The sequence below is a fragment of the Parus major genome, chromosome 1 (assembly GCF_001522545.3).
Source record: "Parus major isolate Abel chromosome 1, Parus_major1.1, whole genome shotgun sequence".
Lineage (NCBI taxonomy): Eukaryota > Metazoa > Chordata > Aves > Passeriformes > Paridae > Parus > Parus major.
Window position 1 is genome coordinate 103,504,559 of NC_031768.1, and position 25,278 is coordinate 103,529,836.

Sequence of the window (25,278 nt, forward strand, 5' to 3'; positions counted from 1 at the left end):
CATTTTCTGAGTTCATGAAAATCATTCAGACCATGCTTCTGCTTTGCTAGTAAACATTGCTCTTTAATTCAGAAAACAGTTTGTGCTGGCCTGGGGAAGCCTGTCTCATTTGATAATGGGCTCTGAATCCAGTGGATTATTGCAGGGATTTTATCTTGCAGTAATCTCCAGGGAGAAATGTACAAACAGCTGGGAGAGCAAGAAGGAACTGCATTGTGTGACAGGAGTTTGTGGAGCAGAATTTTAGGGTGCTGGAGTGGATCTCAATACCAACATGAATCTTTTTTGTTTTTCTCTGGTAAGTGTGCACACATATGTTTTTTTTTAGTGGGTTACTGAGTTTATAAACTGAACTGGTGGGTGTGCTTTTATAGAAAAATAATGAAGGTTTTATATTACAAATGGTACAAGGGTTGTATAACAACAGGGAGTCTTTCTAGCCTAGACAAAAGAGTTTTTGTATAAGAAATTGTATGTAGCAAAATATGATTCAGTAAAAATATAAAGCAGATAAAGCATATTAGAAATATGTCATGCACTATCTGTGACTACTGCAAAACCATGCAGATTTATTCATGAAGCATTTTATCCAAATATAGTAAAACACCTCATAAATAAGATAAAATTGCTAAATACATGTATGTTATAAATTGTTTTGCACTAGGGTTTTTTTAGGGATTTTTAGATAATATTATCCATTTTCTTTCTTTGGCAGTTTGGGAAACTGCTAGAACTTTTCATGCAATAGTTTTCTACTACCTAAACATGAAAACAGTCATCAGGGATAATTTAGTCATGGCAATATTTGCAAACAGACAGAGGATTTGATTTAAGACTGTTTTTAGTTGGCGTTGCTGTTTTGCCCTTTCTCTTTCTCTTTCTCTTTCTCTTTCTGTTTGTTTTTTGTTTGTTTGTTTTGGTTGGTTGGTTAGTTTTCAGGGTTTTTTTCTTTTTTTTTCCCCCCTTCTCTTTCCTAGCCCCAAGGCAACTGCTCTGAACGAGCAGGTAAATCAGGATAGGAAATCCACAGAAACTCTTTCTGTTTTAAGAGCTTAACCATCTGCCAATACCAATGCCAAGTATTAGTAATGGTAATTAGCTGAGTATATTTGTTGTATTTACTCAGCACAGTAGATCTGTTTGCCCATTTTTCATCTTTTGTCCTGTTGTTTAGTAGTTTTCCCATACATTTAGAAAGAACAATTAAAATCAATATTCAAGCTGCACTAATAAAAACTCAAATAGGGAAACTGTTTTGTGTGAATCATTGCTCCTGATTGCTAATACTATCTTAGTGCAGAGTCCTGGTGTTTTCCAGATCATAAGGTTTAAAAGCTAGTTTGTACTTAAAGTAAAATCAGTGGTATTTCAGGATTCTGTGACAAGAGTCACTCAGAGAAGTAATTCCCTGGGAACAGTGACAATTTTGATCATAGTTTCCTGTGAATGCCGATGTATTTGTAAAAGTTAACAATGACTTTGTGGTACAATCTGTAACAGCTTGAAAATACTCATTTCAGAAGTTCTTTGGGAAAGAACTGTACTATCAGTATTTTACTGTTCCATTAGAGCAGCTTCTGGTTTTCTAAGTAGTTCACTTTTAAAAAAGGTGTTGAGCCTTGTATCGGTTGAGAAACCAAAATTTAGACAAAATGTCAGGTAGACTGTGTGGGCAAGGGAAGGTCAAGTTCCAGTTTCCCTGTTAAACTCGATATGCAGCACCCAGGGTTTCTGTGGGAGAGGCAATGACTGCTGTGATAATGGATGGTTCAGACAAGTGAAAGCTGGTGCCATGATAGTTTCTGTAATGAAATAATTAGTTCTGTTTAAAGATTGCTGCTAAGAAGATAACCTTCGTTCATTACAAGCTTTACACGGGAGCCATTCTGTCCGCTTTAGTAATCTTCTGCTCACCCAGCAAAACACAAGTTATCAACATCTAAAGGTAATTTATAGGTCAATAATGGGTTTCATAAAAGAGCCCTGTGCACCTCCCTGTACCTAGGAGAAGGTCCAATCAGATTGTTGAGCTTGGAAACGAGTTGGTGATCCACATATATGTCTTGGCCACTTTTACTCTGTCACCCGATGGCCATGGAGAGGCTGGCTACAAAGAAGTTGTAGCGTCAGTATAAGGGTATTTCCCTTCAAGAGAGTCGAGCAAGAAATAATGAACAGCAACAACATAATTAGTATTCAAAGGCAGCTTTTAAAGGTGCTAGGGGAGACAGTTCCTTAGTAGATGCAAATAGTCACCAAGGAATAGAAATCAACATAGATTTACATCGAGTGAATGTCTGGAGTAACTGCTAAACCTGAAACCACGGAAGAGAAATTCAGACTATTGAAAAATGGATTAAAAAGAGCTGTACAAAACAAATCATATTCTCATGGAAGTATTTCTCATGTAGACTGACTGATGAGATTTCAGACTGCAAAGAGTGTATGTGTGTGTTTATGTATGTGTGCATATGCATATACTGTTAAAATACACTGGTTTATAGCTCAGAAAATAGTTTTAACCCAATAGTGGAGTATAGTGGTTGAAGTAATCTACAGCCTGGGAGAATGACAATAATATTCTGTTTAACAAGACTTCTGGCTGATGCAAAGTGGTGGAAATTCGGGTAGTTAGAGGAACATCTGTTCACAGTGTTGAATTTTAATTTGGGTTTGCTTTCATACCTGCCCATAAAACTGAGACAGCTGTAGCATGAGACACAGTGTTATGGGCCAGTATAGAAAGTGGTGATGTGGAGGCTGGAGACACATAATAGTCACAAGATGGTTGTGATGGGGCTTTGGAGCCTGAATTGGATTCTCCCCTTCCCTGTGAGGCAAATGGGGATTACTCCAACCTGTCACCACCTGGGAGTCCTCTGATCTCCTAGCATGGATGCTCCAGCATGGGGTGTTTCCCCAGAAGTACTTTGTGTCCTGAGTTGACTTCAGAATGATTTGGTTTCTCAGCTGAGATTATTTTTCTCATCAGACTCATTGCCTTGTTCTCAAGAGATTTGCAGGAAAATTAGATTTGCCTTCAAAATCTTGTGTCCCTTTTTCATTTACAAAATGATCAACAGGAATGTCCCTTTTTTTTTTTTTTTGTAAATATATTATGTTAAAAGGTCAACCTTAGACCCTAAATTTTCAGTGTCTTTTCCATCTCATGGTGCTTAACATGTCAGGCAATTGAATCAGAACAATACTCTTTGTATTATGGACAATATACAGTCCCAAATCAAGCGCTGCTTTTGTATGAATTACAAGAAATTATGCTGCCAAATCACCTGTTTTGATACACTTCCTAATAAATGTCAGAATCCTACAGATAAAATGAAATATGAATGAAAACAAAATAAATTAAATTTGTTATTGAGCTGTGAAACCCTTTAGTTAAAGGAGAATATTTTTCCTGCATTATTTTCCTAAATTGGCTTTGAATATCAAGGATATATGCATTAGGGTTAACACCATTTCACCTGGAACAGTACCTGTTAAACCTATCCTGACTTATACTCACAACCCCTGCCCTTCAGGAAAGTTTTCATAAGAAAGCACAGCAGAAACACGTGTAAGAAGACCAGGAGAGAAAGGCTGTGACACTCCTAATCACAGTGTTGTTCAGATCAGTTATTCAAGTTGAGCACTGGTCTTAGGATTTAAGCCAAACAAGATCCCTTTCATTTGTCTATTTCTTTCCCGTATGGTGCTTTTCTAACCACCACTTCTGCTAGTAAAATGTGAAGTACTGAGTGAAAGTCTAATCCTCTTAGTGATTTTCAGTACCATTGGACTAGTTATGTTTTATTTTGATTGTTGGTTTAAAGATAATGCTGACAGCACAATGTAAAATGCATTACATCTAATGTTATAAACTGAAACAACCCTTGGCACTAAAAGCTAATGTTTCTATACTGCAAAATGCAGAGAGAATAAGTATTAACAAAAGTGATGTAGTGGATAAATTATGATTTAGCTGGAACCTCTATGTTAAAGAAACCATAGGGTAAATAGAAAGGTGCTAGTGCTGCTATGACTAGTGGGACATGGTGGTACTTAGAAATGGACTTAAAAATATGTTTTACCAAAGAAGGATTAGCTGAATGTGGAAAGACCCATCTCTAAAGTGGAGTGTGATTAGAAGAGATCTAATTGGTTGAACTTTGTCGTGCTTCCCATGTAATCATCTCTACATAGTCCTTGCTCCTTTTGGCTGGACTGCTGTCATCCCACCATACACAGGATTCCATCACTAAACCTAAGGTGGAAAATGACCTGACTGCATGACTAAATGCTCCTTCTCCACCTTATGATCAGCCTAGTCTCTACATGCTATGATGATAGTAATATCATGCAAAGGAAAGAGCTACAGACAATCATTCACTTCTAGATCTAAACTAGGATATTTTGTCCCATAAAATTCCTGAAGCAAAGAGCTTCAGAAATCATTCTTATTGCATGTAGGATAAAGAAAATGTGCTAACACTCCAGAATTAAGTTCATTTTTTATTTTTCTAGCTCTCAGTTTCCTCTATGATGTTTACTGCGCTCAGGATGACTAAAAGTATTAACATACGAAATGAAAAGACTTTACTGACTTAGCAGGTTTTGATATAAAAGTAGATCTAACTGTAAAATAAAATAGAATTAAATAAAATAGAAGGGAGAAAGAAAATTTCAATTTCAGTTAAATACTTTGAGTTGCCCTCAAAGAAAAGCAATTACTGCAAGGAAAATAAACTCTCATAAAGTATAAAGCCAGCAAGCAAAGAAAACTCTTTTGAAAACTGAAGATGTATTTTCTCTTTTTTGGGTGCTCTCCTTCTAACTCCTGTGCTTTTTTGTGTGAGTTTTCTTTCTTGAACTTGCTTTCCTGGTTGTCCTCTCTCACATCCTTTCCCTCACTGTCATCTGTTCTCACTCTTTCTTGTGTCTGCACTCACCTGAGCCCACAAAAGCCTCCCTTCCTCTCTTATCTCTTTTCGTCTTCTTTTGTGTCCCTTTCTTATCTTTGTATTCTCCCCCCACTCTCTCCTTTCACTTTTTCTTACTTTCTTTTTCCTCTCCCTTTTTATCTTTCTCATGCTTCTCTTCAACATGAGCTCTCTTGATGCTTCTCCCTTACTTCAACAATGTCATGTACTATTCCCTATTGAGGGAGACGTATATGGTTACATTTTACATTGCAGAATCCTGGAAATATGTAGCAAGGTTTTAAATTCACCCTCTTTGTCTAGAACATGTGATTCTGCTCTCTCACCCATTTTCTCTCTGTGTGACCTCACTCTTTTCTGCACCTTCATGTCCTTTCTCCCTTGCTTAGTACTTTGTGGCCACTAAATCTCATACTCTGGTGCTCACTTCCTTGCACCCTTTCTCCCTCTTTCCTGCGAGCTCTGTTTGTCACAAGGATTCCCTTGTCCATTATTTCTCACATATTCACTCCTTCTCACAAGTTTTCCTGCCCTTATCCCCTTCCTCACAGCCCATCTTTCTCATGGCCTTGCACTGTTTCCCCCTTCTCATGACCTCACTCCTCCCCTCACAACCTTATTCTCACTATCTCTCCTGCCTGCACACTCCTTGCACATGCCTTCTCTTTCTTGAACAATCTCTCTTTTGCACACCATCTCTTCCTCACTCTTCTACTCTGTGCTATTCACACTCCCTTTCTTCTCATGCCCCCACTCTTGATTCCTTGTGTTTGCTGGTTATTTTTTGCATGCCATATTTTCTCAGCACACTCTCTCACATTCTTTTTTCCTTTTTCTCACACTCTTGTCTTTCTCTCACATGAGCACTTTCTTGCAGCCCTGTTTGTGCTTCTTTGCACACTTCTCAAGAACTTGCTCTTTCTCATGATGGTGCTTTTCTTCCACCCTTGCTCTACCCTTTATGATTTCCTTCATGTGCTCTCCTGCTCTCTTGCCTTCAACCTTGCCCTTTCTTGCACCCACTCTTTCCTGTGCCCTCCTGCTTTCTCACAAGTGTTCTCTTTTATGTGAGCATACCCTCTGATGTTGGCTTGCTCTGTCTAACAGTCATATTTGCTTTCTTAATCTGTCTTGTGTACATTTCCTTTCTCACATCTCACTCTTTCTTGCATGCAGGGATATTTTCTCATGCCCTCTTCTTTTCTCACACCTTGATTTCCTTTACATTCCCTTTCTTTGCCCTCACACTTTCTCACAACCGTGTGTTTAACACTTTTCACACCTTGATGCTTGCTTTCTTACTCCATTTCTCTGTCCTTCTCCTAATGCTTTCTCCCTCTTTATTTCTTGTGCTTTCCCTTTCCCTTTCCGGAGTGGTTTCGTTTCTCTTGTGACCTCCCTTTTTCCAGCACCCTCCTTGCACATTGCTGGCAGCTTCTTCTGTGACCATGCTCCCACACACCCTTTTGCTTTCCTTTCTTTTGGCCACCCTTTCCCACACTTTTGCTTTCTTGCTTGCTTTCTTGTCCATGTCCTCTCTTTGGAACACCTTGCTCATTTCCCTGCACTTGATCTTTTTGCTGCCTTCCCTCTCTCATGTGCTCACTCTTTCTCATTCCCTGGCTCTTCACCTCTCCCATGTGCTTACTCTCCACACACTCCTGTGCTTCCTCCTGCACTCACAACCTTTCCGCTCTCTTATGTTCACTCTTTCTCAGAAAAACTTTACTTCTCATCCAATATCTCTGTCTCATGCTCTCTTTCTTGTTCCCTCCCACTCTCATTCACAGCTCATCTCGCTTTCATACATTCCTTCTCTCTCCCTTGCTTCCTCATCTCTTTCTTTCTCTTCTCCACCTGCTCCCTGGTTTGTGTACTGGCTCTTCCTTGAGCACTTGCATTTCTTGTGTTCTTTCTCACAGCAGTTGTGCTTTCCCATGTGCTCTGCTTGCATGCATCCTCTTCCTCATGCCCTTGTCATTCTTCATGCACATCCTACTCCTTGTGCCCTCACTCCTTCACATGGACCTGCTGGGTTTTTATGCACACTTGTTTTTTTCTTACGTGATCACCCTTTCTCACACCCTTGAGCTCCATCTTTCTCACACAAGATTTCTCTCTTTCTTGCTTGAGCTCTTTCTCACATTTTTCTTCTTTCAAGCACTAATTCTCACATGCTCCTCGTTATGATCTTCCTCCAGGTTTCACCTCTTCCATTTCCCCCTCTTCTTCCTCTCTTATCCTTGCTCTTTCCCCCACTTCTTCCCTCCTCTCTTTCTGTATTCTTTTGGTGTATTTTCTTACCCTTTTCCTCCCCCCACTACTGTCTCCTTTCACTGTTCCCTGTTCTATCTTTTCTCTCCCATTTTAGCTCTCTCATACTCACTCTTTCACATGAGTTATCTTTTATGCTTCCATCTCTTCATTACTCTCTTCATCAAAGTTGTGTTTTATTCCCTATTGAGGGAGAAGTATATGGTTGCATTTCACATTGGAGAACCCTGGAAGTGTGTAACAAGTTTTTAAACTCATCATTTTTGTCTAGAAGTGCTCCATCCACAACTTCAGAAGGGGAGGCTGAACCATCATTGCTAGATGGCAAAATACTTACAGTGATAAAAAATAAATGCAGTAATAAAAAAAAATGCAGTTGCTGTCAAAACTCAGGCTCAGCTGGATGTTCAGCACTTCTATGTGTTTCATAAACTAGGCACCAATTTCCCAAGAAGGATTAACTCATTAGCTCCTAGAATAGGCTCAAGTGTGTAAATTGAGTATTTTCAAGAAGTTCCCCATGAAATATTTCTCCCAAAATATTTATTTTGGTTTACCAAGAATCTATCAGACTGAGGCATATAAATATCCATTGATAAATATTGTGCTTGCAAAAAATTAGTCATGTCTTTGAACTGCTGCTCCACCAGTCAAAAATATTGCCTGTAAAGCTTTATATATTATTAATATAACTTCAAATATACATCTGTGTTTATCCTCTGTACTAAAGGAACAAATGCTTTTAAATAATATACTATGTTAATTTCAGTGGTGTTGCTCTGCTGTAAGTCACACTGCTATAAATTTGATTTATTCCTTAATTAATGCAGTTAAAATAAGTAATCAAAATTCATTGGGAAAATATTCAGTGCAGATCAAAATGGCAACATCTAAAATTTAGGATCATCAGTTAAGAGTGTCTTTAGTTTTGCCATCTGCTTTCACTTTACTCTTAAATTATGAAATGGCAGTGTGTATTTGTAATCCTATCCACAAATCCCTTGGAGTAGTGGAATAAATGTGAAAATCTTAGTTTCTATTAAAATGTTTATATTCTTGGAGGTTGGGTAAAAAGAATCTTACATGTGCATTAAAACACAGAGTTAAAAAAATTTGAATGCAAATGGATTCTTTAATTCTACCCATTATCATTATTTTGGGGGCCTAAACCATAATTGTCAAATTCTGGGAGCTGGCAGCATTGTTTCTCTCTAACTCTAAGTAATGGGGTTACCTTTCTACATCAAATTAACTTTTTTTTTTTTTTTTTTCTTGTATAAGAGTACTAACTATAAAACATTTCTATGGTTCATATAAAAGTTTTTATGGTATATGGTTTTCATAGTTTTCACAGGAATTTTCATGTAGTGTTCAGTTGGAGATATACACCTGGTTTTACTCCTGAGCAGATAATATTCATTTTTACTGTACCCTCAGCTTTAACATAGCAATCTGTGGTGTCTAAGTCATGATACTGTGAACTGCAGCATTTGGGTACTTATTAAAATCAACACCTATATGATTTTTTAGAGAAAACAAAAAACTAAGTAAAGGATTTCAAAAGACAGGGGTGGTAAAGCACATTCCATTATACAAATCACACAAACATCTTCCTTTTAAAATTACAGTTATTTTAATATTCTTGCAAGTGTTCATCTCTGTTTAAATGTATTTTAGGAGGGCTCAATGGACAGCTTGTATGAGCCTGTCCCAGAACATCAGGAAGCCAAGCATACAACTACTCCTGAAAGCCAGGCTGCCACTCCAGTGAGCACACATGTAAACTCTGGGCCACCTGACAGGTCTATGTCTTTGGTAAGTAACATTTAATTGCAAAGCATGCAATGCATTTTGCAAAAAATTACTGCTCTGTACATGGGCACGTGTGTGTTCTGCTGGTTTATCTGCCAGTTTGAACTATTTAGGCTCTTTAGAGGCACTGTTCAAATCTCATCTCTGTAGCCATTGACCTGATTTCTGGCCAGTCGTAACGAGCACATTTGAAAAGCAGGTCATGAGTTTCTCTACAGTGAGCAGCAAAGGGAGATTAGTGCAGCTGCACTGGACAAGGGAATTTCTCTTCGCAAGTAACAAAACTCTGGGTACAGATACTGGTATGGTTTGTCTCTAAAGAATATACTATCAGTAAATTTGGTTGTCCTTTATATAAATAAAAAAAATGCATTTCTAAAGCGTGAGTTGAATGAATTTTGTAACGGACAGCCTCTGGAATAAACTTGACATTTTACAAGACCTCATTAGGCAAACATATGAAGAAGGTTGTCTTCTGGGTTTTTTTTTCCTTCCTAAATGATGTTACCCTACTTAATCCTTTCTTATTTGCGTGTTATTGGTATAATAGATGATACTTTGACAAATACGTGAACATGGTATATTAAATTTCATAATCTTATTCATTTTGTAATCTCTGTTCTCTGCTTTGCAATGTGCCTTTGCTTATAATTACTGTTTCTATTTCAATGTATGATGCAGTCTGGTGATTGAATAAAGGGGAAAACAGGATGTTCATCATTCAGAGGATACTGTCCTCCCTTCAGATATTGTGCCAAGTTTTACCCACGTGCACTCTGGGTTAGGTACCATGTACCTACGAGACTGCTGGGCCTTTGGAGTTGTATTATCACACAGCAGGTTTGCACACAGGATATGCTTGGAGAAAGTGCTGGAGCTGGTGGGATGGGAGAATGGCTGGAGAATTGTGACAAGCACTTGTTAAATTGCTGAAGGACTGAAAACAACTTGTTCTCAGACCCATCTGCTGTAACAATCTCACTCTGCATGTCCCTCTCTCGCACATAATCACCTTGGGACTGTAAATAATGGTCTTGGTTTTGAGAGAGTAGCAGTGCAGACATCTCAAGATGATTCCTCATAGCATCAGCACAGACCTATGAGCCTGTGCTCTGAAATGTCCCTACATTATAACTTTCCTGCAGTAGGTGGGAGATGCTCTCCTGAGTGTGAGGGTTTTTCCCCATTACCAGGCTGTGGCCTTATCACTATAAGAATGAGCTACCTCTACAATGTTCTAGTTAAGAGTGTATAATTGTGGTTGTGAAATAGGGCTGTAAATTTGTCCTGTCTTGGCTGGAGCATGTTCATTGTGGGAAGCTCTAGTTATTTGTACTTATATACTGCATGCCATTGCACATGCCCAGAGATGAATATTACAGTACAGCTCCTACATCCATTTAGTCTCTCCCTTTGCTGTGACTCCAAACCAACTTAGTATTCAATGACTGCTACACTAATATTTCTTTGGCCAATAGATGTTCATCTGTTTGAAGCAGTATTTAGACAAAGTAAAATGAAAATGAAAAAGGCAGATTTGCTTTTAGGTTTGTGCCTAGAATAGGACATATGATATCTTAATGGATTTAGCAATAGAAAACTAATAGGAATTGTCCTTTATTTTCTCAAGGTATGGTATAGACACACCCATAACACTGTGTCCGCTATGCTTTTCACCATAAAGACTTAAAACTTTCACTAAGACTTAAAACTGCAGTGGTTGTTTTGTTTACATCAGCCTGTTTCTTGCTTTTTCTTGTTGTATTCTGCTTTTTATTTTTATATGCTTTTATTTGGCATCTTCATACTTTTCATTGTATTGCTTTAGATTTAGGCTTCATAAATTATTTGGCTAAAGAAAAATAGTCAAGCTATCCAGTAAAGAACTTCGTTTTCCTTGAGCCAGCCTGCAGAAGCAGATTTGCTACTAGTGTAGGATTAGAAAATCCTATTCATTATTCTGAACAAATTTTAGCAAAACATCTTTCACATTGCTCAGTGTTTTGTGGGATAGCACTGCACAGTCCATGAAGATACATGTATAACACTGAATAGAAGAACCCAGCACTTTGGTTTCTGCTGCCTCTTATCACAGATTTTTGTTTTCTTAAAAGAAATATGGTGATGGCACTTTTGTTCATCATTAAATATAAAGTTCATCCTCAATAAAACAACACTAAATGGGGTAGGCACACTTGGTTCGCTAGGTATTATCAAGAAGCTTCCCAAGGCTGCTCTGGGTTTCATTTTCTGGTTTAAGAGAAATAAAAGAATTAAGCTCAGCACTTAACTAAAAATAAGGGCTGGATGCTGTGTCACTGTGCTGGCTGTAGAATCCACACGATTATTTATAAAATACTTTCTAGAAATGGAAAACAAGATTAGTGGTGATGTGTCGGCAGTAAGACCTATGGAAAAATGTCGCTAAAGCCAGAGGCCCGTGTGTAATCTTATCTGCTATTTCTGGCCTGTGAGTTATTACAGCTACACCTTGGATGAAGCCGTTAAGCTTATTAACTGAGCCCATTTGTACTTCTCTCCCATTTTTAATTCCGTCGCTCGGTTCCAGGCTGCGGGGCAGCCCCCACGGCATGATAAATTCCGGACATTATTGGCTCCATTTATCCATCCATCACTATCCAGTAATGCACGTATATAAGTGCACTGCTAAGTAGGTATGGACTTGAGTGAATGTTTAAATGGTTGGCTGAAGCACAGCAGGTTCCACAGAGCTGTTAAATCTCCCAAGGGTGGAGCAGCCTCGAATGCCACATTTCCTCCTCAGGAGGCTTTGCCCTTCCTTTTTCCTATATAACTTCAAAATCAACAGGGCAGGTATCCAGCATCAGCTCCCCTCAAATTTAAAGAGGGTGACTAGGGTTAGAGAAAATTCTTCCCTTCAAAGCAATGAGGTAGTGATTTTCTTGCAGTGAACTCACCTGTTGTGATTTGTCCTAATCATAGCTGAGCCATTAAGTTCTTCTGGAGGTGTGGAAATACAGGGTAGTGTGGGCACTGATGCTATGCAGGACATCATTCACTGAACACAAGCTTTGGACATTCCTTTTTGAACCATGGCTCTTTTGCTCCTGGCCTAACATCTGCCCAAATGACACATCCTGTATGAAGAAAAATCTGTCCTTCATGTGCACTGTTCTTCTCTCTCACATAGCTCCAGAGACCTGTTTATTATCCAGAATTATTTGTCAGAGGTGTTTCCACTCTGGGTTCCAGTGGCACTATGCTGAGCTGTTTATGCACACTTGCCTTTTGATTTTAATCCTCTTGTAGTACTGGCCTGTTAGCTTTGTGGTTATTTTGCTTGTTGCTCAGCTTCAGTAATATTCTCAGAAAGAAAGAAAAAATAGATTTATGGAGCTGGTTTTGTACTTCATGCATAGCAAATCTGAATTGGACCTTCCTCAGAAAAAGCTGGTAGCCATGAGCACATAATGAATCACATGGGTACTCTTGGCCTGTAACTATGCTATTAACTGGGAAACTGAATTTCTACCTCTTGTCACCTGGTGTTACAGTCTTCTACCTCATGAGCTGTATCCAGCTTCTCAAAGAAAGAGTCTTCAGTATTAAAACCATTTCCATGTATATCCTGTCAGACTGCAATCACCAAATGTCATAAGATCCACATATTTTTGAACTGTTGACCATGATATGATTGACTACCCTGCATACCAGAAGAGTGCCAAAAAATTTATGAGTCGTTCTAAGCTGTTGCCAGGAATATCAAAAGCAGTTGTGATATCTGCCTTAATCTGCAGTGTTATAATTGGCCCTTAAGCCCAGTGAGGGCAAGAAAAGGGCTTGTTATCTGAAATGGTCATTTCCATGTTTGCAAGTTTTAACAGACACAGGAGCTCTAGCTTTTCTCAGCCAGCTTGGAAACACCAGAGGGTTTAATTCAATTCCTTAATTCAGAGTTATTTGATAAAATCAGGAAGAAAAGGACTTTATCAATAATTTCATCATGCAGGGTTTCCACATAAGCAGCTTTTTCCTAGGAAACAGATTGTTCACATTTGGGATAAAGAAGAAAAGAATTGTTCCCATAAACAAGATAATTATGCTCTTTAGAGAATGTGGAGAGTGGAGTCTAGGTGAACCTTTATTTACATTCTAAGATAGAATATGTTTTTAAAAACTAGCTTCATTTTAAAGTTACATATAATTTGAAATGTAGTCAATACTGAAAAGATACTTTGAAAAAACACAAACCAGAGTAATTTATTCTTGTGCCCAAATTTAGCCACCTGATTCAAAAATAGCAGGAAGAGTGTGTTGAATGAAAGGTGCCATTTTTAAATGGCCATTTAAGTCCACTTAAGTATTTCACTGCCTCCCATGATATCCTGTGAACTCACATCATTCATAACCTCAATATATGATGTACTGTCATCAATGCAACTTTGCTGGACTTTAGGAATTGGTTCCAAGCTGTGGAGCAAAAGATTAAACCCTCTTTCATGTTCTACACCAGCTGCTTGGTGTGTGAAGATGTGAATCAAATCTTTCTAGGTTTATTGCCACAATGGGACCTATCTCAAATTTTTCCCCTGGATCATATACAGATTTTAAATTACAATATCCTTTCGTCTCTGACCTCCATGCACAATACTTCCTTTAACAAACCTGTTTGAAATTAAATATTTGATATTTTTCAATAAAATTTTGGCACTACCCTTTTAAAAAAGCCTTAAAATAGCTTTTTAAACTATTTTTAACTTCTCTCTGTTTGTGCATTTCAGTTCATAATTTATTTTGAGTTATTGAAAATACTTGTCCAACACTAAAATGCTGACATTTTTTCAGCAAGAAATTGATCTTACACTGCTTACTTTATTTCAAAGTGAGTGATAAATTCTGTATAATCTTTTGATCTACACACAGCATCTGTGAACAAATCGACACAGGCAAAAAAAATTATGTGGAAACTGCATACAATTATTAACATTCACAAATATCTATGCTAAAAGTACCTCCTACTCAGCTAAAATAACTTAGCACAGGATAATGCACTGCTTGAAAAACCATAAAAACATCTATGATGAGTTTTACTGAGAAGAGGGGAGAAGTATAAAATGCTCAATTATGAATGTACATGCTTTTATGTAGTAGAGGTTTTGGTTTTTTATCATGCAATCTGGATGATGATTTTAAATTACTGTGGTTAGAGATGCAGATGTAGTTAGTGTTACAAGAAGGAAATAAACATAATATTATGAGAAATAGGTCCAGTTAGACTAAGTTTTCAGATTTATAAAATAATGAATGGTTATATTTTTTTTAATGCCTCTTGTTGCATAACAGATTAAAGTGGTATCATCATGGACATTTTTAACCCAGTTCATGCTTTTCAGGATGAAGGAAATAAGAAAGTGATACAGTGCTTTGATATCCTGTCTCAAGAGACTTCACAATAATATTGTGATATACAGATTCTTCTGTCCTAGCATGACATCCTTAGGTTTTCCTACAGTTGAAATTATCCTCAAGTCCATGGTTAACTGCACAGCAAACATGCATTGAGATGTTTTGGTATCATTTCCCAGCAAGGCACCTTTTTGTTCTTTCTTTCAACAGCTACATCACTTCTCCTCCTCCTCACACCTTGTAAGGGTACAAGTATTTATTGTCTGGGCCCTGGGGGCTTTGGGATCTTGCCTCCAGGCCAGTGTTTGATTCTGATTTGGTCTCCATGAGAACTTTCAATTTTATTTGCAGCTTCCTGCCCTCTTCCACATTTGGGTTTACAGGGTCTGTCGGGAAAACACATCCTGTGGCAATATGTGGGTATTTTAATCCTCATAAAGTTCCAAAGAGTCATATTATGGAAGAGATATGATATTCCTTCCTGGGTAGGAGCATGGTTCTCTGGTTTTTCAGGGGAATTATGGTTGTCAGCTTCCTGGGAGACATGGATAACTGAAGCCTTCTGAAATCAGGACACATAATTACACATATTCTCTGCTGCACTGTGTCCTCCACAGTTTCCACTGTTGAAAAAAGAAAGATTGAAAATTTTAGTGGATATTAAAAAACACACATCAAAAATATATAATTCATTGTCTTTTCAGTGACAAAAATAATATATTTGGATTAAACATTTTTGATTTTCATAGACCTTTTTTCTTTATCTTTTTAAAAGGAGTTTCCTGACTTTGAGAACACACTGACCAAAAAAAGAAAGTAAGTTGAGACCAGTTCAAGGTCTACACAGTGTCACTATATTTCTCTGTACCTTTCATCCTTGTTGTTTTATTAATGTTTGCCAATGTTGCTTTCATTCTTGTAGAGTACATGTATTAATGTTGCAGTTGGAGAGCACATAACAAGCTTGTAATGCATTACTAAGGCTCTTTTGCCATGACTTTTTTGTATCCACACAGCTTTCTTCCAAAATATCAGAACCAGGACAGCTAAAATCAAATGCAGTTAATCTGAGCTTGGTTTAATCATATGTCTGCTTTTCTGAGAGATTGAAGTGGTAACCTATTTTATAGTGTGTTTGCACCATTGACCTGATAATCTCCTGAAGAGGTTTTTTTCTGTTTGTGTTTTAATCCAAGTGAAAAATTCGTTTGCAAAATGATTCAGATAAAGAAGGTCAGATATAGTTTCATGAATAATTTTTGTGATAGCAGCATGTTTTGAGTCCATTCATGGACACACTGCTATGGTTTGGGCTAATGATCAATATTTATTAGCAGGCACCGGAATTTATTTTGAAAATTCTTTTTTTGCTTCATGCTGAAGGCTATTGCATTGCTGAAGTGAACCCCTTCAAATGAAATCTGAAACCCTGCCTAATGGAATGTTACAGACAGATCTTATCTGTCTGCTGTGACAGACATGAAAATTCCTGGAGTTTTTGTTTGTTTTTGTTAATTTTATTTATAGGTGGGGCCCCACTAAATTCAGAACATCAATGTTATCTGTGTCTGGTGCTAAAAAATCTCAAAATGGGTAAAGATTTCTAAGAAAATGAAGAGCTCTTTTGTCTTAAATAAGAGTTTTAATCTATTTCTTGTCATCTGATAAAAACACTAGTAACTTATCAGCTTCAAACACAGAGACGTGTGCACTCATCTGTGAGATCTTAACTATGTGTCACCAGCCAGGGCTCTGTGAAACTCCTCCCAAAATTTCATTAATTAAAATACAGACATAACTCTATTACTCATGGATTTCTCATCATTTACACTTTAAAGGAAGTCAAGCTACTGTGTAGGCCTTACCAAGCTCTACAGATATGAGGAAATCACCTGGATGCCTAAAAGTGTCCTGTTTAGATCAGAACTTGGCCTGCCTCAGGAAAAAAATACAGTTTATAGCTAAAATGTCAAATTTTACAATGCAAATAAAACCATCCTCTTTGAAAATAATCCTGTTCTAAAGAAATGTATCAGAATTTAGAAGCATTGTTGAGATTATTTGACTGATCAATTAAAAAAAAAAAAGAGTGAGTTGGAAGAAAACAGTTTGAATCAACATGAAAAGATTTTGTAATGAAAATTATTTCATCATGTCCAGCCATCACTATCCTGGCACAGCAGTCCCAGTGATAATGCAGAAATTTTCCCATTGACCTTTCATGTAGATATGGATGAAGTGAACAAGGAATTAATCATTCTCTGTTACATACAATGGGGCAAGAAGGAATCGCCAAATTAGATGGAGTTGCAGAAATAACATAAATATTCCTTGTTTAGACAATAAGAATTAAACTGTGGAATTCTGGAATCACAAAATTCAATCATTTTAAAAGGAGCTAAGTGGGCACAGACCAGTTCCTTGAAAGATCCACAGCAGTTCAGCTGCAACCTCTTGCTCAGGAAACTCTTCAGCCCCTACATGACTGAGGATGGGGAAGGATCCCAGATTTTGTGCTCCTTCCCTTCTGCTGATCCCTGTCACAGATTAAACAGTCCCTCCTCTCACCTACTATAACCAGTGCTCATAAACTACTCTCTGTTGGATTTTTAATGGATAAAGCGAAACAAATTAATCTTTATTCAAAGATTTATTTTTTTTTCCCTCTGTTAAATTCATCTATTCTTCAAGTTGTCCTCTATGAACTACTGACCACATATGGAAGCATGCATTAGGACTAATCCTTGATGTAAATGTGCAAAAAGCTCAAGGTTTACTGGGGCAGTAAAATGTCACTCAGGGTCCTGGGGATGGTGTGTTTATATGGATCTCTCTGGTTCAACCTGTCATGTCCCCAAACTTACAGCCATAATCCTAAAAGTTGTAGGACACTTCAGATCATGTCTGGAGGAAAGTATCTCTTCTTTGCTTCCTGATGTGTCCCCCAGACTCCAACATGAATTCTTTATTTCAGAAAGAAACTTGAGTCACATATTCCTGCAGAATGGAGCCTCGGATGCTTTGTGTGGCATTTGGGAATAGATGGTTGGGTGAATGAGCCAACTCTGACTAAAGCCAGTGGGAATAACACAGCTAAATCCCTGTGCCCTGCTTTGAAGAATTAGTTTGAAAATACCCATATTTGATTAAACAGGCTTTAATTTTTTCATTCTGCCTTTCAGCTAATGGTAAATTCTTTTAATTCTTTTAGATCCATCCAGAAGTCCATGTCTGAAAATGAAGCATTTGGTTAGTAGCTGCTTAAATCATTTACTGTTTACTTGCTAATCTCAGAGAGCCAACTTTAATTAAGGGTCTGATTTGTTTTACAGCTATTGGAGCAAATGCAAAGGAAAGGAAAAAATAGAATTACGCTTTCAATATATTCTCCCCTCTTCCTTGCTTTCCACACACACATTTGTAGGTAGATATTGAAAACAAACTAGTTAAATATAGAAACCACATTAGGATGAAGAACCTGTTATGGGACAGCATTAGAAATACTCAGCATGCCCAGTGTTTCCTTTAATCATTTCAATAAAACCCTAAAATGTCTCTGATCTAAGAAAATTCAGGTCCCTGCCCTTTCCCATTTTAAACTTCTTTGTGAGAATTTTCACAAACAAGATCACCAAGAAGGAAATTCAGGGGTTTTATTAAACCCATCCTGACACTCTGTATTGTTATCTACACTTGTGTTTCAATGTGTTTTATCCTGTAACTACTCTATAGGAAATAATCATCAGCTTCTTAAAAGTAAAATTTCCTGGATTTTTTTTTTTCTTGTTCAGTGAGAGCTTCCTGTTATCATGCTTTCATTTATTCTTTGGAGTTTTGGTTTAGTTGTTGTATCTAGTCCTTGCTGAGTATAAAGGGTATTGTGTGTGGCTGTGATGATGTGGCTTTGATTCACAATGTGTCTCAAATAGATGAAAGCTCCCCTGTGTTAAGGCTTCACTCTGCAGCTCCTCACTGGGAACACTTTCATGCAGGACAGTGTCATTTGGTCTACAGCAAACAGGCTGTAATGAATTCCCAGCACCTGACAGGATCTACAAGAGCTTTCACAATGAAAATTTTCTGAGAGAAACCCAGCATTAAATAAAACTCAACCAAACAAAACCAAGCAAACCCAGAAAGCACAAACCCAGAATAGTTATCTACATGTTGTGAAGCAAGAGCGCTCTGAAGTTCACTGAGGGAGCAGGAGAATGGCCATCTCCTTCCATCTCCATCCAGGCTGAGCCCATCACTGGACCCCCCTTGGAATCCAGGAGGGATGACTGTGGGCATCTTTGCTGTTATTCCTTGCAAACACTCTATTTGGGTAAAACTATAAGGAAAAAAAAAAAAAAGTTGGTAGACTTAAATAATAATAATAATAATAATAATAATAATAATAATAATAATAATAATAATAATAATAATGATTATATACCTGGAAGCAAAACAAAGGTACAGATGTTCTATGGGATCGTAGGTCTTAAATCCAGGGTTAAGATAACAGTCATTCTGATCATGTGTTAACAGTGTTAAATGAGGTGTTAGACCACAGAAGAAAATGATAAAACTTGAAGTCTGACCATAATAAATATTATCCATCCATCCATCCATCCATCCATCCATCCATCCATCCATCCAAATTCCTGTATTGCAAAATCATCAGTTCATTTCCATGTCTGAGCAGATGCTCCAGTTCTCTGCAAGCTTTTTCGATTTGCATTCTGATGCTATTTTTATAGAATTTCCTGTTATTTCACAGGTTTGCTATGAATTCAGGTGACTGCTCTCTGTGCTTTTACTTTAGACAGGAAAAATGTGAATGGCACACTTCGGCAGGGTTCCAAGAAGCCAGAGAACGATTCCTACATCAGAGGGCACTGCCAGCTTGAAGGTAATTGCTAAACATATTTCAGCTGATTTTGCATTTCCAACAAAGTATTTAAAAGGGCACCTAGGAAAATTTTTCATTTTTTACCAATAATCCAGCTAAATAATTTAATTAAATAATAAATAAAAAGGTTTTTTTGACGTTTATTTTGTCCTCACTGGGGATAAAAGTAGTTAAAACAAAGCTTATCTTAAAACTGGGAAGCTACAAACACACTCTATGACCAGTTCACTTTGGGCCAAAGCAGACTTTCCCTACAGTAAATTGCCACAGTTGTGTTGTATAGGGCTTGCCAGCTGTAGTAATCCATGATTCCTGGATATTTTACACAGCTCCAGATATCCAGCAGGGAAAGGGTGCAGGGTTTCTCAGAAGAAACTTTTTGTGACAGGTACAATAGAGAGTTGGCAAAATTTTAGATGCAAGTACTTTGTCTAATTCTCTTTCTAAACCTGTTCTGACTAACTATTAGAACAACCTACAACTAATGCATGGGAAGTTGCTAATGACACTGCTTAAAAGTGCACCAATATAAATTCATCAAAATAACATTCAGTATTAACAAGTGAGCAGTCACCTCACCTATTTAAACACAAACAGGAGTTTAAAAATCAAAATGCTTTGATATCTGCTTGATGTTGCTTCCAGGAGTGGCATTTATATTTGTACTTCTCAAATTTAAGGTAGATCTCTTACTGTTGCTTAATCAGACCAAACCAGACAAGGCTCAGCAAAAGCAGAAATCAAGATATGTGAGATTAAAGTGGAAGTATGTCTTGTTCTCAATTTAAACAAAAGAAGTGGGAATATCTCCTGCACAAATGGTCCAGAGATCGTCCACTGATAGGAGATTCCACTATTATCTGGGTATGTCAAAGAAAGCAAAGGACAGGGTGCCAACTTTCCTTCTGAATTTTGTTCAGTTCACCACTTGAAGTTAAACTCTTAAATGTTTGGAAATAGATCTGAACTTGCAGTACATATTGCATTTGCACATCTGTGGGCAAATTTGGTTTCTTGAACCAGAATCAGAAATAAAAGATGACAGGAAGATTTAGAGGAATTCTTGTACTGAACTAGTGAGGAGAAAAGGGACCTTCAGTAAGTGTCATTGGCTTGCAAGGAACAGGTTGTAATGATAGATGACAGAAATATTAGGCATTTCTCTCCTGACAAGTCTTACTTTCAACCAAAACCATTTTGGAATGATCCTTCCAATGATACTCCAGAGGTTGGTGGATTGGAAGTGGGGAGAGGCTGAATGAGAAAACAGAACTTTTTGACCTTCTTCCAAAGTCTTTTCTACTCCAGGCATTTTTTACCCTTTTAAATATCCAAGGCATGCAAAAGAAGCAGTGCACATTTTAAAAGCTGACAAGTGTTGTAATTGAAGGGCAGGGGCCCAGAGGGAACAGGAAGCAAAGCTGGCAGCTAAATAAAAATCTCCCCTTCCTCTACTGCAGTAAAATTATTTCAAGGGAAGTCCCCTTCACACAGTGGTGGAAACCTTTGCAAGGAGATTTACAGTGTATCACTATTGATCAAGATAATTCGTCACTATTGATCAAACTTTTCTCTCAGCAGAGATAATCCTTCAAGGTCTGCAAGTCTATTGCATAAAATGAATTTCTGTTGGATTATAAAAGCCATGTAAGGTGGTCACCATAGTTTTCTCTGCTTACTTCTGAGCTGTGTCCACAGACCTGTCTCAAATATCACTGAAATAATTGTAGAGACATCCACAGACACTGGTAGCCTTTGGATGTAGCCCTTGATGACACCACATGTATTATTCCATCTAAGCCCAAGTTTTCTGGGATGAAATCGCAGTGAACACATGTATGTCCCACAGACACAGCAGTGGAAACACCAGTCCTTGCTCACAAGGCCACACCCAAATCATCAGCACGAGATCTGCCAGCCTAAAACCATCACTGTTGAAAAGTTGACTGTGGAAGTCATAGTCCTTGGGCTTCCATGAAAGATTATGGAGACAAACAGCAAACAACTGACACCTCTCAGAGCCAGTGGATGTAATTCTCCACTGCTCCTAATTCGTTCCACAGGAGGGTGACTGGTACCTCTTGCCAGACTAGGAAGACAAGAACACTGCAGCTCCATTTGAACTTCATTTATATCTTTTGCATGTGTTGTTATTGTCGATGTTGTTGTTGTTTGTTTGTTTTTTTTTTACACAAATACCTTATTCCATAATTCAGTGGGCTGGAGAGCTGATCTAAGCAAGATGTAAGAGCACCATGGGTGCAGGTTTTTATGGCACCACTAAGTTTTGCTTTAATAACTTGCTGTTTTAATTTGGGTTTGGGCAATATTACGTCAATAGCAGTGTCAGTGTATATAGTCTTTCAGATTAAGGGCATTTTTCATTGCCTCACAATTGTTTGTGATTCAGCTACTCAATAATAATATTTTGGATTAGGCTGTAGGAGGACTTTGGGGCAAAGAGCTGAACACTGCAAGATTTAATTTCCCAAGTAAGCTCACAGAGTGCAGGGGTGTAGTGTACAGAGATGCCTGCAGGAGATGAAAACAAGTTATCCTGAGGACCAGAAAGAACCCAGTTGTGTGAATCTGGTGTTGCATGAGTGCTGCTTTTCATGAGTTATGGTGCTCCTGGAAGTCCAGCCAGCTATATAATGAAATAAACAACCAGGTTGTCAGACACCAGGCCCTCGGTGGCTTCTGGGAGATTTGTAAGTGCTTAAGACAAAATCTGGACCAGGATCCTATGTGCCTCTTTGAATATAAATTTTAATGATCACATTCAGACACTTCTTCTATGTGATAGCTAAAGAATTGAACTCACTTAGAATTATTCCTTGAATTACTCCTTCTTTTTCTGTTAGTTGTAAGGAGCACAATGCAATCAGTCTCGCCTGCCTATGGTTAGTTTTTGTGGAACTATATTTTAAGCAAGCTGTCCTTTTACAAACAGGAGAACTACTGATGCTGTAAGGTATTCCACAGAAGCAATAAAGATGCCAAATTAAGATTAATGATAAAAAAAAAAACCCAACACATTCCTGCTGTTTTGTAGTGACTTTAGAAAATGTGGTGTGATTAACAGATATTTTACTTCATTTTTTTTCTCCCTTTAAAATATCTGAGTGATCCTGATATCTGTTCTGAGGGAATCTGATCACTAGGGCTGTCCTACAGCTGTACAGTGCTTTGCCTTAAGATTGGGAGTAAAAGTGAATTTTTCAAAGTAAGCCTGCTTAAAATAGTTTTTAGACTTGTTTGACCTATTATTGCTCATTGTTGTAGTGAAGGTTAATACTCTTCCCATCCAAACATTCATTTATTTCAAGAGATGGGAGGACATTCATCATTTGAAAGTAATTTCTAATCTAATCTAAGATAAACAGATCTCAGTTGAAAAAAATATTTTTTGCCCTTCATTTTTTCATATGAATATTCTAGACTTTGCTGCTGTAAATTAGCAGGGCAAGAGGAAAGTCACAGTGGGGTTCTGGATTAGTAAACTGAGGACTGAGTACAGAAGAAGAAACAAGTATGAATGAGTTTTCTTTCTGTGAGTCAGTTTGCCAATTTTTTCTGCAGTCTCACTTCAAAGCAGTCTAAGATAAAATGGATGCTTAAATAAGATTAACTTCAGAGACTCAAAATGTCAGCTCAAAGCATTGAGTGCAATTCAAATGATATTCCTCATAAAAACAAAGCAGGACATTTTAAAGCATGTTTTCTCTTTTTTGGTCATAATTCACAGAAGATAATATTATTGCTGATGGAATACATTTGCTCCAAGGAAAGAAGATAGAAGAAACAACATGTCAGGTGAAACAACTACTCTTTATTATTCAGAATCTAAATTTTCATTCAAATAAAATTTAATTTCTTGTTTCTATTCAGAATTTGTATAGCCTAAACTTCATACTCAGTATGCTTCTGTATTTTAGCAGCTGATATTGAAAGAAGACTCTGGTGACTTCCAAAATTGTTCATGATTTTTCTGTTGCAGGCCATATGGATTTCATTGCCTAGAAAACATTTTCCTTCCCTGAGCAAATACATTTCTGCTAAATTGATGTGCTAGAACTGTGTCTGGCAAGTTCTGAACTAAGTGTTTACATCTGTCTTGCATGATCTGTATTGGCATATGTATCCTAATGCTTTCTGATATACCATATCTCTTCTTCCTAAATCTGTATTAGTCATCCCACTGGCACGAGGAATTAATGAATTCTGACCCCTGGGTTTGCATAATCATAGCAACAACATAAAAGTAGGTGACAGCCCATCAGCTGGTGAACAGTAGAGGTGAGGAGAAGGACTTGTAGCTTTGGAATTGGAATAACTGGTGTTTGGGTTTTATTTCACTTCCAGTCCAGTGTTTGCTCTCATAATGTTTTACTTGAGTTCTACCCGTAGCAAATTAGCTTAGCTCTGCTGATTTCACAGGACATAAAAGTTTACTCAGTTTGGGACTAAAAATGTGTAACACACCTGTATATATGTGTAACACACCTGTATATATGTGTGTGTTCTAAATGAGGAATTAATACAATAAAATTATTTAGAAGCTGAAAAATCTATTAAATTTTCCTTTGCGGAAAAGTTCTGAATTCAAGGTGAGCATTAAATTTTAGAAAAAGCTCTGATCTGAGCTTGCTCTGTTTTTTCTATACAATATCAGGAGTCCTTTTAGATGTTTAGGTTAAAACCAAGAAAAAAATGTACCACCCTCAAGGCATCTGAGATAAGACAGATGAAGACCCAATGTTTAGGCAGTGCTCAGCTCCAGTGTAGGTCAAAGTCAAGATCTGGGTTAAAAGAAAAGAGTCAAATGATCTGCATATCAGGGGACAGACAACTGTATGGGAAACTGATGCCTGGAAAGTCAGTGTGTCCCAGGTTTCTCCTGCTTTCCCTCAGGGTTTTATCTGTCCCTGCACTGTTCATTCCCATGATTATCTCCTCTCCCAGCTGACAAAAGAGTATCTGAGGAGGTAGGAAAGGAGAAAAGAACTCTTTTTCTTTTGCATCTCTCATTCTCTTTCTCTGAGTTCTTTCTCTCATTTTCTAAGTATTGTGAACAAAGATTGTTCTTTGATTTCCTACAATAGTTCTTCCCTTAGTGTGAGGGATCTGTGCTCTGCCCCTGTCCTGCCATGACAGTTTTTGGACTGGCTCCTGGTAAAGAGTCTGGAGGTCATTCCTCAGACATGACAGACTGTGGAGGGAAAAAGGGAATAAGACCTAAGTTTGCTTTAAGTATAAGTTCCCATAAATTCACTTAAAACCTTTCCCCATGAACCATTTGCCCCATTTTTGAAGCAAAATCATTTTTTTTGACTTCTCAAAGCATTTGAAAATGTTTTTTTCAGGTGCATGAATGATGAACTACAGGGACTTGAGTACCTCCAAACCTTGGTATCAGTTTAAGACCTATTGCACTTGCTTTTTAAACAATTAAGGTTTAATGGCATTATTTTAAATTTTAGTGATTGTTACCTCTTGTCTTCATTATCATCAAGGTAACATTGATATAATTCTCTTTTAAGCTTCCAAAATGGACTGGTTATATCTGTATACATCTATATCTGTATATCTTATATATATATATGTGTGTGTGTGTACATATTATATCTAATATTGCAAATGCAAGATTCATTTGCTGCACTACAATATGCACACAAACAAAGAAATGCTGAGAGAACAGCATTATGGAGGAAGATCTTTTCCTGCAAAATCAGCACAAATAAGTGTCCTTATGAAGTTCCTGTCTGCTGATGCACAGAGCATGGGGAGCACACAAGAGGAATTAGGAGTCTGCATGCAATTGCACAACTGCAGCCTCAGGATCACAAAGCTGTGTGGGATAGCTCACACAACTGAGATGTCCCAGAAAGTCCTGGGAATTACAGACCTCTACTCCCAAGAATGTGATGGAGCAATGGGCACAGATGAGATACAGGAAATTTCACATAAAAT

At 37.6% G+C, this 25,278-nt stretch overlaps 1 protein-coding gene across 1 annotated transcript in view; it reads left to right on the forward strand.

Moving 5' to 3' along the window:
• Positions 1-214: 214 nt before the first annotated feature.
• Positions 215-25,278, forward strand: part of SAMSN1 (SAM domain, SH3 domain and nuclear localization signals 1) — an 82,422-nt gene continuing 57,358 nt past the window's right edge. The window contains exons 1-6 of the mRNA XM_015640462.3: positions 215-298; positions 8,889-9,026; positions 15,187-15,227; positions 17,623-17,660; positions 19,219-19,305; positions 23,054-23,121. Coding sequence (XP_015495948.1) covers positions 275-298; positions 8,889-9,026; positions 15,187-15,227; positions 17,623-17,660; positions 19,219-19,305; positions 23,054-23,121 — 396 coding nt within the window. The 5' untranslated portion in view covers positions 215-274. The remainder of the gene's footprint in view (positions 299-8,888; positions 9,027-15,186; positions 15,228-17,622; positions 17,661-19,218; positions 19,306-23,053; positions 23,122-25,278) is intronic.